This window comes from Lissotriton vulgaris, chromosome 7 (assembly GCF_964263255.1).
Source record: "Lissotriton vulgaris chromosome 7, aLisVul1.2, whole genome shotgun sequence".
In the NCBI taxonomy this organism is placed as follows: Eukaryota; Metazoa; Chordata; class Amphibia; order Caudata; family Salamandridae; genus Lissotriton; species Lissotriton vulgaris.
The window spans coordinates 1,013,174,222-1,013,187,777 of record NC_141695.1 but is presented as its reverse complement, the minus strand read 5'-3'; the positions used below and the strand labels follow the sequence as shown (position 1 = coordinate 1,013,187,777).

Genomic DNA, 13,556 nt, shown 5'->3' with positions numbered 1-13,556 from the left:
ATAAATAAAATAAATAAATAAGAATCACTCATACGTACAGTCACTCATTAATACAACACTATCATATGCACTCATACACCTATACAGACACTCACACACTGCCACTCATCCATGGAGTTACTCACACACCTAGTCAGTCATGCAAAGAATCAATCACACTTCCATTTCCTCAACTATACAGTTATACACACAACACCTTACTTATTCAAACATATACTAACACATACTTACTCTCTTATACAATCACTGATACAAGTACACAATGATCCATATAGCCACTCGCACATTCACTGGCTCTCATGTATAGTCATTTATATATGCCAACTCTCACATGCACTGTGTTTTACATATGTACTTACTTGCACATGTAGCACTGAGATATCCATTCACTCACCAACACACCCATGCACACAGTCAACCACCCATATGGCTGTTTCCACATGCACTCTTGAACTCATACACCTAGTGAATCAACTGCTCACACATCTATGCACAGAGTCACACACCTCCCAGCCACCCACACACACACACTCAGTCTTTCATTCAAATACTTGGGCAACCAATCAATAACCCATATAGCCACTCATATAGCTACTGATCAACACATGCAGCAGCTTACACAACAACAGACATACTGATGCACACATTCTGACAGTTTAGTCACTAACCCATGCAATTAGTAAGACACATTTAATCACTCACTCATACAGTCAGTCATGCACCTACTAAATCCTTCATCCAGACACTTATACATCCACTCATTCTTCAATTTGTAAAACATATTTAAACTTTACAGAAACACACAGTCACTGGATGATGTCATCAGTGATGTCAAATGAGATGTCCTCAGTAATGTCATCAGTGATGTCATTTGAGATGTCATTAGTGATGTCCTCAGTGATGTCCCTGCCCATGTCATGAATGATGTAATATGTGACATCATCAGAAGTGGATTGCGGGTGCGCGAAATATAGTTAGTACAACTAACTATACAGGAGCAATTTCAATGGTTTTTAAAATGCTAATTCCTAACTATATAAGGCCTGAAACCTATGTTTTTTTAGTGAATTTGCAAGGTTTTTTAAATGCTAATTCCTAACTATATAAGTCCTGAAACTTATGGTTTTTTAAGTGAATTTGCAAGGTTTTTTAAATGCTAATTCCTAACTATATAAGGCTTGAAACCTATGGTTTTTCAGTGAATATATACATATATGTGTGTGTATATATGTATGTATATATACTTATCTATATATACATACATATATGTATGTATAAACACATATAAGCACATTCATGGATGGACTTTGAGTTTGAGCTAAAAACCAGCTGAAGTTGTGTCATGACAGAGTGGAAGAACAGTTATGGTATTAACATCCTGAAGTGTAATAGAAAATGTAAGGGCTGTGTGCAGTGACAATTGCAGCAGTAAACAAAACTTCAGTGGAAAGTGGTGTTCGGCAGATGAAGCAGAGAGGACTCCTGTTGCATCTTGCACTGTAGGTTTCCCTGGAAGCAGGGAGCAGAGAGCTCCTCACACGAGCAGCAAGCAGCGCGCCCTGACATGGCATTGCAACCTGGTCTGTCATTGGGCTTCCACTGTCAGCGTAGCCATGGTGTACTTGTGCCTGCAGTGAGACTATCAGGCAAATGTGGTTCTAATTGCCTGGGCTTCTGCTAGCCTATCATAGGACGTATGCAGTGCGGCGGTTTGCTTATGATAGCCATGTGCTGGTAGGCATGTTAAAACAGGTCCCTGATCAACTTCACCAGGTTTGCTGCTGATTTTCAGTCTCACGAGCAAGTGCCCATTTGTCTTGGACAGCTGGGGTGTTTGGAAGAAGGCTTGGGTTTTCCCGGTAGAACGCTCATCCCCTGGCTGCCTCTTTGCCGCTACATTGCAAGCCTCCTCTCTTTCTTCAGTCTTAGCCCTCCCACCCATCACCCCTCCCCTTCTCTCTCTTTGCTGTAATTCCTTATTTAGGATACCAGAGCGCGCTTATCCGTGAGGCTCTGGAGAAAGAGTCCGCACGCATGACAAGCCCGGCAACACCACAACAGCAGCACAACGGACTGACTGCCGTTGTGTCGCCATGCACTGGTCTGGGGCACTTCCGCTGTGCAGCGAATTTGCATGCGCTACACGAGCTTGGTGTCAAGACCGGTCTCCCCCTGCCTGCCTGGAGTCATGGGGCGCTGCGTACACATGTTTACACCGGGCAACGCAACATCCCCACACACCTGCCACGACATCTGATGCCATGCTCACTATTGCCAGCCCCACCAATCTTAACCCTTCCTACTAAATCACCTGAGAGAAATCAAGTATCCCTATGGTTAAAAAAAGAGAATTACGCCTCCTTGGAATAATCAAAAAGCTGTCTGCTATCAACACATTGCACTCGGGTTTCAAGCACTCTTTTCTAAGCACACACGCTCTGGAACAAAGAGAGAATCTTACCTTTTGAGGGTCTTCTTTGTTTTGTCTGCAAGGAGGAAAACGTCCCCATCACTGCACCCATTTTGAAGTGGCACCTGTCTCACTTTTGCGTCCCCCAATCAAAAGGAAAAAAATCCGTCTGGACCGTCGATTGCAAAAAACGGAAGGAAAAAGGCACTGCAAGCTCGGTGTTCAGCAAACGTTCAGCTTTGAGGTTTTTTTACCCTTCAGTCAACACACACACACGCATTGACTCACAGGCTGCACTGTTATTATTCAAAACAAGCCCCCATCAGAATTTCGCTCCTAGGTGGATTCCCTCGTTCCAGATCTGGCAGCGGATGCATTCAAATATTTACTGGAGCTGTTCCACGTAATAAGCACAGGCACAGCCTTCCTTCCTCTCAGCCCCTTCTGGCTCCTAGCAGCAGCCTGTGGGTCTATCGAGAAAAACATCGATGCATCGCGCCCAGCGCATACTAAACTACAACCCTGTAGGCACGGCGAGGTTCCCCGGGGAGGCGAGGGACACGCGCTCAGAACCACCGTGAATGAATGAACCTGGGGAGTGGACGCCGAAGTCGCAGCTGCCTGGAATGTGCATTCACGACGATTACCACGGTTTTCTTGCGAAGGGAATAACAATCTTTCCAAACTCATCATAAACATGTGACCCACCGAGCTTATATTCAAGGAAGAAAAAAAACATACATCAATGCAGAAATGTGATGTCTGCTGTTTGTGTCACTTGGTATTAAAATGTCTTTTCTTCCCCCTGTTTATTAGGCGGGTGGAATGCCAGCTCAGAACAAAAAAGGGAATTGGGTAGTAAATTATGTTGAGATATAAACATTGTTTGCAAATATTGGGTTTTAGGGTGTTCATTATGTATGAATGTAAAGATGGACCACGAGCACAGATATTTACGTTTGTATGTTATGAATCTATACTTTAGCGAGAAATCAGTAACTGAAAACAGCCATTACAGTAACAATAAAGTACAACACCAAAAAAAACTTATCTTTTTGCGCCAAAGACTCTACAGACAAAATTGTGGGCAACATTTTGAACTGTTCTTTGACCGTGCTACCCAATGAAGTGGACACTGCAGTCCAGAGTTTGCAGAATAATGCAGGTTTGCATTACCTTTGTAGGGCAAACCCTACGCAAATCATTGCGGTGGTATTTACTATCCAACATGAATCGGAATTTGCATTGGAAAGTTGACCAAAGTAACTCAAAATAGCAGTATGCTCTACCTAACGCTATGTTGCACCAAGGAGCATTCCATGTGTAGTACATGGTGGTCCCATGCAACAATCCATTGTATTTGATGCAAATCCCTATCTACTAACAATTGTAGAAAGGGATTTGCGCCAAAAGCTTGTGCCTTCTTGGGTAGGTTTATGAAGAAGAATATTTTCAATTCAAAATTTGCAAGTGTACTTCACTGTACAGCACAATTTGCACACCCATAACATTTTCCTGTTCATGCATGTAAAGATGAAAGTCTGCACCTAAACCGCCGTGGTAGGACAGCACCATCTTTGAAAGCGAAAGAGGCTGTGGTCGGAAACAATTCCAGCGTGATACAGCGCAGCAAGCCAGACTACAGGATTTCACACACGTATCCAGAACCCTACCAAGGGAAATTAAATGCTGTTATTTATTACATGTGAGTGACACCTACAAAAGGGAGACGGCGTGATGCCTTGTTATTCTTCGGCACTCGTGGTACCAGCATGCACCTTGCTGTTACCCAGGGCGGAGACCCAATCAGAACTGTGAAAGTGCCTCATAAAAGAAGAGTAATGCGCCACTCGCATGTAACCAGCTACCTCTGATGAGAGACGAGAGGTCTCGAAACGCGTAAGGCAAAACAAATGGAAATCTGTATACAAGTGTGAACAGTCTACGGCAACCAGAGGGGGGCCCGCTGCAGTGTGCGTCCTACGAAGCTCCAGGGCAATTGGTGATGAATATATACATATATATATATATATATATATATATACACATAGGGGCTGAAACGCGTCATGGCGGAATGCACAAAATTAAATAAATAATTTGCACGGAGAGAAAATGGTGTTCGTTTCCGTTTCTGGCTCTATGTATTATGGAGTGATGAAGACACGGTTTGGCTGCAATAGATATATATATATATATATATATATATATCTCTCTAAAAAACCTCTTCACACAAAGGAAAGAGCGGAGGCCAAAGGGGAGTTCGTTGGAGGTTCTTCATTCCAGAAATACAAAGGTGAGTGGCGGCAAATGCATTTCGGCGTTCACAGAGCCTTCCTCAGTGCCCTGCACCCACACGAGTCTTGGAAAAATGTTAATCGGTCCTGCTATGCCTTAAAGTGTAATCTGGCGTCTCTGGGCTCCTCCCCTAAAGTCGTTGGCTCACCTGTTGGACATCAGGATCCATTAACCGGACTCCAACTCAAATGGGGATTGGCGTGCCATGAACTTCTACGGACTGAAAATGCTGACCAAACTAGACAGAGGGGGAGACACAGTGCGTCTCCTACGACAGATGGAATCCCGTCTCATAATTCAATTCCGAACAAAACACCCCGGAGGCATGAACTTTGGAGAAGATCTCCACATACATCTGGAGTGATATTGAACTCAGCATAGACTATAATTGATGGTAATAGGGTACTATACCCAACACTGCAATATTATGACGATGACTGCATAAAATGCCCTAAGTGATAATAACTCAGGATGCTTAGGTACTATACTTTCACAATCAGAGCACACCAGCCCTTTGTTTTAATTATATTGTTTCAAATGTATTGCTTTACAAACTACATATCCCATAATGCCACCTAATGGCTACAATGGGGCAGTATATAAACAGAAAGCAAAAAGGGACTTACTGACCGTGAAAAAAGCCGTGAGGCTGAAACGCGTCGGTGGAGTGTTTGTGTGATTAAAGCTTCGTAAAAAGTATCCAGTTGTGCCGCCCTCTTTGTTCTAAAAAAAAATTATATATATTTATATATATATATATATATATATATATATATATATATATATATATATCTCTAAAAAACCTCTTCACACAAAGGAAAGAGCGGAGGCCAAAGGGGAGTTCGTTGGAGGTGCTTCATTCCAGAAATACAAAGGTGAGTGGCGGCAAATGCATTTCGGCGTTCACAGAGCCTTCCTCAGTGCCCTGCACCCACACGAATCTTGGAAAAATGTTAATCGGTCCTGCTCCGCCTTAAAGTGTAATCTGGCGTCTCTGGGCTCCTCCCCTAAAGTCGTTGGCTCACCTGTTGGACATCAGGATCCATTATCCGGACTCCAACTCCCAGGGTGCATCATGTTTATGCACCTGGGTCGGTGGTATGGGGGGCAACGTGGGGTGCTGCCAATTCTAGAGCAGATTTGCAGGTTCCGATCGTTAGACTGCCTTCTTTGCATGAAAGGTCCAAAGCTCCCCCTCGGGTCCCCTCGGACTGACACAGCCGTCTGGTATAGACTGAAATTATGTAGGGACAGCCCTGCGCTGCATAGCGTCCAGTCAGAGGTGAAATACCTCCTGCTGCATGTCTCTCCCACAGTCAGTGGGCGGACACCGGACTCTTGATTCCTCAAGCCAAAACCGCTGCAAGCAGCTCGATGCCAGTCTTACGTCCGGGTCTCTTGAAGTGTCAGGGCAATCCGTTCTGCACTCCTGGCGTTGCGCAGCAAATATCCAAAAAACCTCTTCCCACAAAGGAAAGAGCGGAGGCCAAAGGGAAGTTCGTTGGAGGTGCTTTATTCCACAAATACAAAGGTGAGTGGCGGCAAATGCATTTCGGCTTTCACAGAGCCTTCCTCAGTGCCCTGCACCCACACGAGTCTTGGAAAAATGTTAATCGTCCTGCTCCGCCTTAAAGTGTAATCTGGCGTCTCTGGGCTCCTCCCCTAAAGTCGTTGGCTCACCTGTTTGACATCAGTATCCATTAACCGGACTCCAACTCCCAGGGTGCATCATGTTTATGCGCCTGGGTCGGTGGTATGTATATATATCTATATATATTCACGGTGATCCACAGTGATTGGCTCCCCCAACTTCCAACCCACCACAATGACGGTGGCAACGAAGAAGGAGGCTCAGACCCTACAGGACATTAGGCAAGTTGTTTTTTATTTATTTTCCAATTGCACAACACAACGCGTTTCGAGCAGAATGCCCTTGTTCACGTGTAGTCCTAAACTTGCGCCATTACATTTTTATAACTATAGTGACCATCCCCTCCACCATCACATGGTCATGATCATAGAAAGTGGACTACCATTGTATCGAAGATTCCTTTAGGACAAGCTCAAAAACATTTATAAATGCGCCATTTTTTAGAACGAGAGAAGCAGGCTCAAAACACATAAATATGTTATATGTATGTGCAAAATATTGCAAGCTTACTTTAAAAGCAATTGAAATCAATAAAATATCTTTTTTCCTTTTTCCCCTTTGATGTAAATATATGACTGGATAAATCCATAAAATGCATCCTATAATAATCATGTATCGTCCTACAATTCTTTCATGGGATACATCCAATATCAGACCATGTGAAAAATTATGCCTGTGCAATAAATTACCATAAATTCATAAATTGATCATTGTGCAAAAATGGGGGCAAAAATGTGCAAAAAGCTATAAAGTGCAATATATTATATACATAGATCTATTATCATATATTGCCAATGCAAATGTTTAAAAGCTATTATATTGATCGCAGGTCAATTTTCAATAAGAAAAAAACCACACTGTATAACTTTCATATAAAAAGCATTTTGTTGCATTAAAAAAAGAAGAAATTCATCATTATACTAAAATCAGATCTATGAAAAAGAAGGGAAAATGAAAAATAGTCACAGGATTCAATATATACAAGATACTGAGGAGACAGGCATGCAAATTAATTCAACTTACTTTCTCAAAACTATAAAAAATGTCTTCCGTATTGTTTAATCCATTGGGCCATTTACTGTCGAACTCTAAAATAATCTTGGTCTCTATTTACCTCAATAAACGTTCCCTGTTTCCTCCTCTCCTATTTTTAGGGACGGCATTGATGACATAATACAGGAGGCAACTAATATCGTTATCATGAGTTCGTTTAATATGTCTAGCCACAGGATATGCCGGGTCACTGTGGAGAATGGCCCTTATATGTTGCAAAATTCTGACGTGCACCTGCAACTTTGTACTACCAATGTAGTTAAGCCTGCAGGTGCACGTCAGAACAAATACAGCATATTTGGTCTTGCAGTTGTAATTGCCTAGGATAGGAATTGGTATCTCGCTAAAAGGGGTTGAGTAATGCGTCATATTGCAGCCAAATTTGCACGCCCTACATGTTGTACATTTCTTAAACCCTTTTCTTGGTTGCAACCATGTGGACGCCTTTCTTGTCTCAGGAGAAGTCTTATCTAAAACAGTACCCACAGATTTCTCCCTTCTGAATGTAATTAGGGGGTATTTTTTCAATCTATTACCTAGGACGTTGTCCGTAAGTACTATTGGCCAATGTTTGTTGACGATAGATCTTGCTCTACGTTCCTGTTTACAGTAGGTGGTAATTAGTCTAGGGGTATCTAGATCTTCAGTGCTTTTTTGAGGTCTTATCACCTCCTCATTGCTGTACTTCTCAAAAAGGCTACTTCTAGTTTTTATACTAGCCTTCGTTATAGCATCCCTAATAGTTTTTCCAGTATACCCTCCAGCATGTAGTCTATCAACAAGTTCTGCCTGACACCTATTGAAATCCACCTCACTGCTGCATATCCGCTTGAGTCTAAGGATTTCACCGTATGGTATGCTAGCAATGAGGTGTTTAGGATGGTAACTGGTAGCATGTAATGTAATATTTCCAGAGGTTGGCTTCCTGAATAACGTGCTAACCAGTTTGGTGTCATCTACATACAGTCTTACATCCAAAAAGTTAATTTGTGATTTGTGGATATGGGACGTGAATTTCAGATTCAGGGAATTATTATTGATTTCCCTTATAAAATGATGTGCTTCATCCTCGCTCCCTTTCCACAAAAGAAAAACGTCATCTATGTATCTCAAATATGCCACAACGTGGGATTCAAAAAGTGCCTTATGGGTGGTTTTGAGGACCTGCTCCTCCCACCAGCCAACATGCAGGCATGCATAGCTGGGGGAGAAGCAGGCCCCCATCACCACACCCCTCTCTTGTTTGAAAATATCTTTATCAAAAAGAAAAAAAAATATTGTTCAGTCACCACATGATCAATTCAAGAATCACCTTGTTGTGTCCATAGAACTCACTCGGCCTAGTAAGACAGTGAAGTAGTGTGGCTCACTGGTTAGAGGCGGCAGACCCGAGAGCAGAGGCCGGCCCGGGACCAGGGTTCGATTCCCGACGCGGCAGGTTTCTTGACCAGGGTCAGCGGACTCGATAATTCTCTCGCCTCGGTGCCCACTCTGATCAGCGATCACACTCGGCAACTCTGGGCACTAGCTTGCCTCATCTTCACTAACGGCCCCACCAGACCGCCGGGGATGCCTGGTCTCACCCTGGAGATACCCATTAAGGGACCATCTCTCAGGGAAGCCAGGAAGGGTTTCGCAGCAGTCGAAGCGCGGAGGTACCCCTTCAGGAGTGATTCCAGCGCTATATAAACACATAATTAAATTAAATTAAATTAAATTAGTATCCAAAAAAATGTTTAACAGCTCTGGTACCTTGTGTGTGACCTATGCTCGTATATAGAGATTCTATATCGAGAGTATATATATATATATGTATGTGTATGTATATGTGTGTACATAGATGTGTGTGTATCTATATGTGTGTACATATATGTATGTGTATGTATATGTGTGTACATATATGTATGTGTATGAATATGTGTGTATGTGTATCTGTACATATATGTATATGTGAGTATATTTGTATATGTGAGAATATATGTATATGTGTGTATGTATATATATATATATGTATAAGTATATATATGTGTATGTATATGTTTATGTATGTGTGTGTATATATATATATATGTGTATATGTATATGTGTGTGTATATATATATATATATATATATATATGTGTGTGTGTGTATGTATATGTAATGCTGCTAGTGCTTGTGAGAATAGAATAAATGAAGAATTCTGCACTTACTCGTGGTCCGTGCTCCGTTGGTTTCATGTGGATTGAAGAGTTGGAGTTATGTGAAAGATATATGTTACAGAGCATGAAAACGCAACATTCCACAGTAGATTAGGACAGAGACCGGTCACTACGCATCTCTCTTTACAAAGAACACGAAAGCGAAGAAGCTGTACAACACCAACGAGACACAACTAATACATCCAACTGCTAGGATACTATATAAATCTGATAAATACATTTTTCGTATTGTATTTTGGTTTAGATAAATTGTAAAAGATGTTTAATATCAAGGAAGGAATCAAATGCTTTTTAGACGATTGCTCAGCCCCTTCTGAAATCTTGAAAAACCATCAGATAACTTGCCATATAATCGGCCATTTATTGGATGGACTGCAAGTGCTCCGATTGAATATCCACTAATAGCGATGTACTAAGATCTGTCTATGCTCAAAGTTGTACACTCAGGACCGCGTGTTCAAGAGTCTCACGTTGTCTTACACACATTAAGTCTTGCTTTGTTCTGGGGGAAGCCCTAGAATTGGTTGTCAATGCCTGCAATACAAGCATTTGCAATGCAAAAGGTCTCGGATTTGCGAGAGTTGGAGCTATTGGCATTGTAAATGACAATGCCTTTTATTCACTTGTTTTGAAAACCTGCAAGCGGTGCATAAACTTGCGCTTTGTACGTATAGCCCTACTTATGAGAAGCAAGGCTGGCAGTAAAAGAGACTGCGAGCCTTGCTTCTTGTAAGCGAGCAACTGTTGACCCTGCCTCTAGGCTAGGTCGCCCCCACGTGCTGCTGTCTCACAGCCTGCCTCCTCGCCCAGCTGATCCCGCCCCGGCTGCTGCCTTGGATGACCCAGCAACCGCTGAGCCGCCCACCGCCTGATTTTCCCGACGCTGCCTCCCTGCGGCCCCGCCCCCCTCCAGCCCATTCGCCGCCCGTTCCAGCCACCCAGCTGCTCCTCCCTTTCGGCTCCTTACTTATGAAGACCACGAAGCGACCGCACAGCGGACGTGCACAGCAGGTGCGCCGATTGTGCGCCGAAGGTGGGCCAAAGGCAAGCCCGTCTGCGCCCGTCTGCGCCCGTCCGCGCCTGGACCACGCCCAGCGCCAGGACCTCTGGCCCTCAACGATGCCAACGCACGCGTCGAACGCACGACGCCTCCACCCTCCACGCACTCAACGCCAGCCGGAACACCACCTGCTACCGAGCCACCCCGAAACGCACCCACGGACCCTTCACCTGCCATGCCTGCAAATTCACCTGCCTCCGAACATGCACCGCACCCGCCAAGCTGGGCTCCGGCAACACCCACCTTAAGTGCATCCTGCTCAACACCCGCTCCGTCCACAGGCATGCCATCGAACTCTGGAACCTCCTCGACACAACATCACCAGACAACGCCTTCCTCACAGAAACATGGATGAACACCTCTTCAGCCCCGGACATCGCCATAGCCATCCCGGATGGCTACAAGATCACCCGGAGGGACCGCGTCAACCAAACCGGAGGAGGCATCGCCATCGTCCACAGAAACACCATCCGCATTCCGACCAACTCCGATGACACCCTCACAACCGCAAGCACCTTCACTTCCAAATTCACACCGACCCCAAGACCACCCTCAGAGGCACCCTCATCTACAGACCCCCGGGACCACGCACACAATTCAGCGAAGCCATCGCAGACTTCGTCAGTCCGCACGCCCTCACCTCCACAGACTACATCCTCCTAGGGGACCTCAACTTCCACCTGGAGAACAACAAGGTCTGCAACACCACCACCCTGCTGGACAACCTCGCCAACCTCGGACTCAAGTAACTGGTTAACACCCCCACCCACTATGCCGGCCACATGCTGGACCCCATCTTCTCCTCCAGTAAGCACATCTCCTTCAGCCACTCAACCGGACTACACTGAACAGACCACAGCTGCGTCCACTTCAACTTCAGGAGAACCACGACCCACCACCACCAGCAACAGGTTCCCCGTAGAAGCTGGAGCAAGATCACCGCCGACCAGCTCACCACCGCCCTCAGCCAGAACCCTCCCACCAACACGACAGACCCCAACGAAGCAGCCCACAACTTCAAACAGTGGCTCACCAACTGCGCCGGCGAACTCGCACCACTGAAGAATCCTCCCAGCAGACCAGGCAGCAGGAAAGCCTCGTGGTTTACCAACGACCTCAAAAACTCCAAGAAAACCTGCTGCACCCTCGAGAAAGCCTGACGCCACGACCAGACATCCAAACACATGACCGCCCTCAAGAACTCCACCCGCAAACCCCATCAGCTGATCCACACCACAAAGAAGACAACATTCAAAGAACGACTGGACAACAACACCCACAACAGCAAGGAACTCTTCAGCATCGTTAAAGAGCTCTCCAACCCCAGCGCCTGCAACAACGACATCACACCCTCGCAAGACCTCTGCGACTCACTCGCTTCGTTCTTCCACCTCAAGATCGCCGACATACACAACAGCTTTGGCGCACTGACCACGCACCCAACCACCGAACCAGCGCCCCCCACTACCACCCTTTGCACCTGGACCCCTGTCAGCACCGAAGATACCACCCGCCTGATGAACACCATCCACTCCGGCTCCCCTACCGACCCCTGCCCACACCACATCTTCAACAAAGAAGACTCCATCATCGCACCCCAACTCAGGAACATCATCAACAGCTCCTTCGCATCCGCCACCTTCCCGGAGAGTTGGAAACATGCCGAGCTGAGCGCGCTCCTGAAGAAACCCACCGCAGACCCCACGGACCTGAAGAACTTCCGCCCCATCTCGCTCCTCCCCTTTCCAGCCAAAGTCATTGAGAAGACCGTAAACAGACAACTCTCCGCCTTCCTTGAGACCAACGGATCCCTCGACCCCTCACAGTCTGGTTTCCGAGCAAACCACAGCACCGAGAACGCCCTCATCGCAGCCACCGACGACATCAGGTCCCTGCTCGACAACGGGGAAACTGCTACCCTCATCCTCCTGGACCTCTCAGCAGCCTTCGACACCGTATGCCACCGCACCCTGATACAGAGCCTCAGCAACACCGGAATCCAAGGAGCGGCCCTGGAGTGGATCATCTAGTTCCTCGACGGAAGAACTCAGAGAGTCCGCCTCCCCGTTCTGATCCGCGGCCACCGAAGTCATCTGTGGCATTCCACAAGGATCCTCACTCAGCCCCAACCTCTTTAACGTCTACATGAGCCCTCTCACAGCCATTGCATGTCAACACAACCTCAACATCATCTCCTATGCCGACGACACCCAGCTGACCCTCTCCCTCACAAAGGACCCCGCCACCGCCAAAGCTAACCTCCAGGAAGGAATGAAAGACGTTGTGGAATGGATGAAGATCGGCCGTCTGAAACTGAACTCAGACAAGACGGAAGTCCTCATCCTCGGACCAGCTCCCTACCCCTGGGATGACTCCTGGTGGCCCCTGCCCTGGGCACCGCACCCAAGCCAACGGACCACGCACGCAACCTGGGCTTCATCCTGGACTCCTCCCTCACGATGACCAAGCAAGTCAACGCCGTCTCGTCATCCTGCTTCAACACCCTGCGCATGATCGGAAAGATCTTCCGATGGATCCCCACCGAAACCAGGAAGACGGTCACCCAGGCCCTCGTCACCAGCCATCTGGACTATGGGAACACCCTCTACGCTGGAACCACAGCCAAACTCCAGAAAAGACTCCAGCGCATTCAGAACACCTCAGCACGACTCGTCTTGGAAATCCCTCGCCACAGCCACATCTCTGCCCACCTGAAAGACCTGCACTGGCTCCCCGTCAACAAGAGGATCACGTTCAGACTCCTCACCCACGCACACAAGACTCTCCACGCCACGGGCCCGAAGTACCTCAACAGCCGCCTCACATTCTACACACCCACCCGCCAGCTCCGATCCGCCAGCTTCGCCCTCGCCTCCGTCCCACGAAT

General features: G+C 46.2%; 1 protein-coding gene across 1 annotated transcript in view; it reads right to left on the bottom strand.

Moving 5' to 3' along the window:
* Positions 1–2,914, bottom strand: part of KCNIP1 (potassium voltage-gated channel interacting protein 1) — a 1,655,018-nt gene extending 1,652,104 nt beyond the window's left edge. Inside the window, exon 1 of the mRNA XM_086931430.1 lies at positions 2,462–2,914. Coding sequence (XP_086787556.1) covers positions 2,462–2,522 — 61 coding nt within the window. The 5' untranslated portion in view covers positions 2,523–2,914. The remainder of the gene's footprint in view (positions 1–2,461) is intronic.
* Between the last annotated feature and the right edge of the window lie 10,642 nt (positions 2,915–13,556).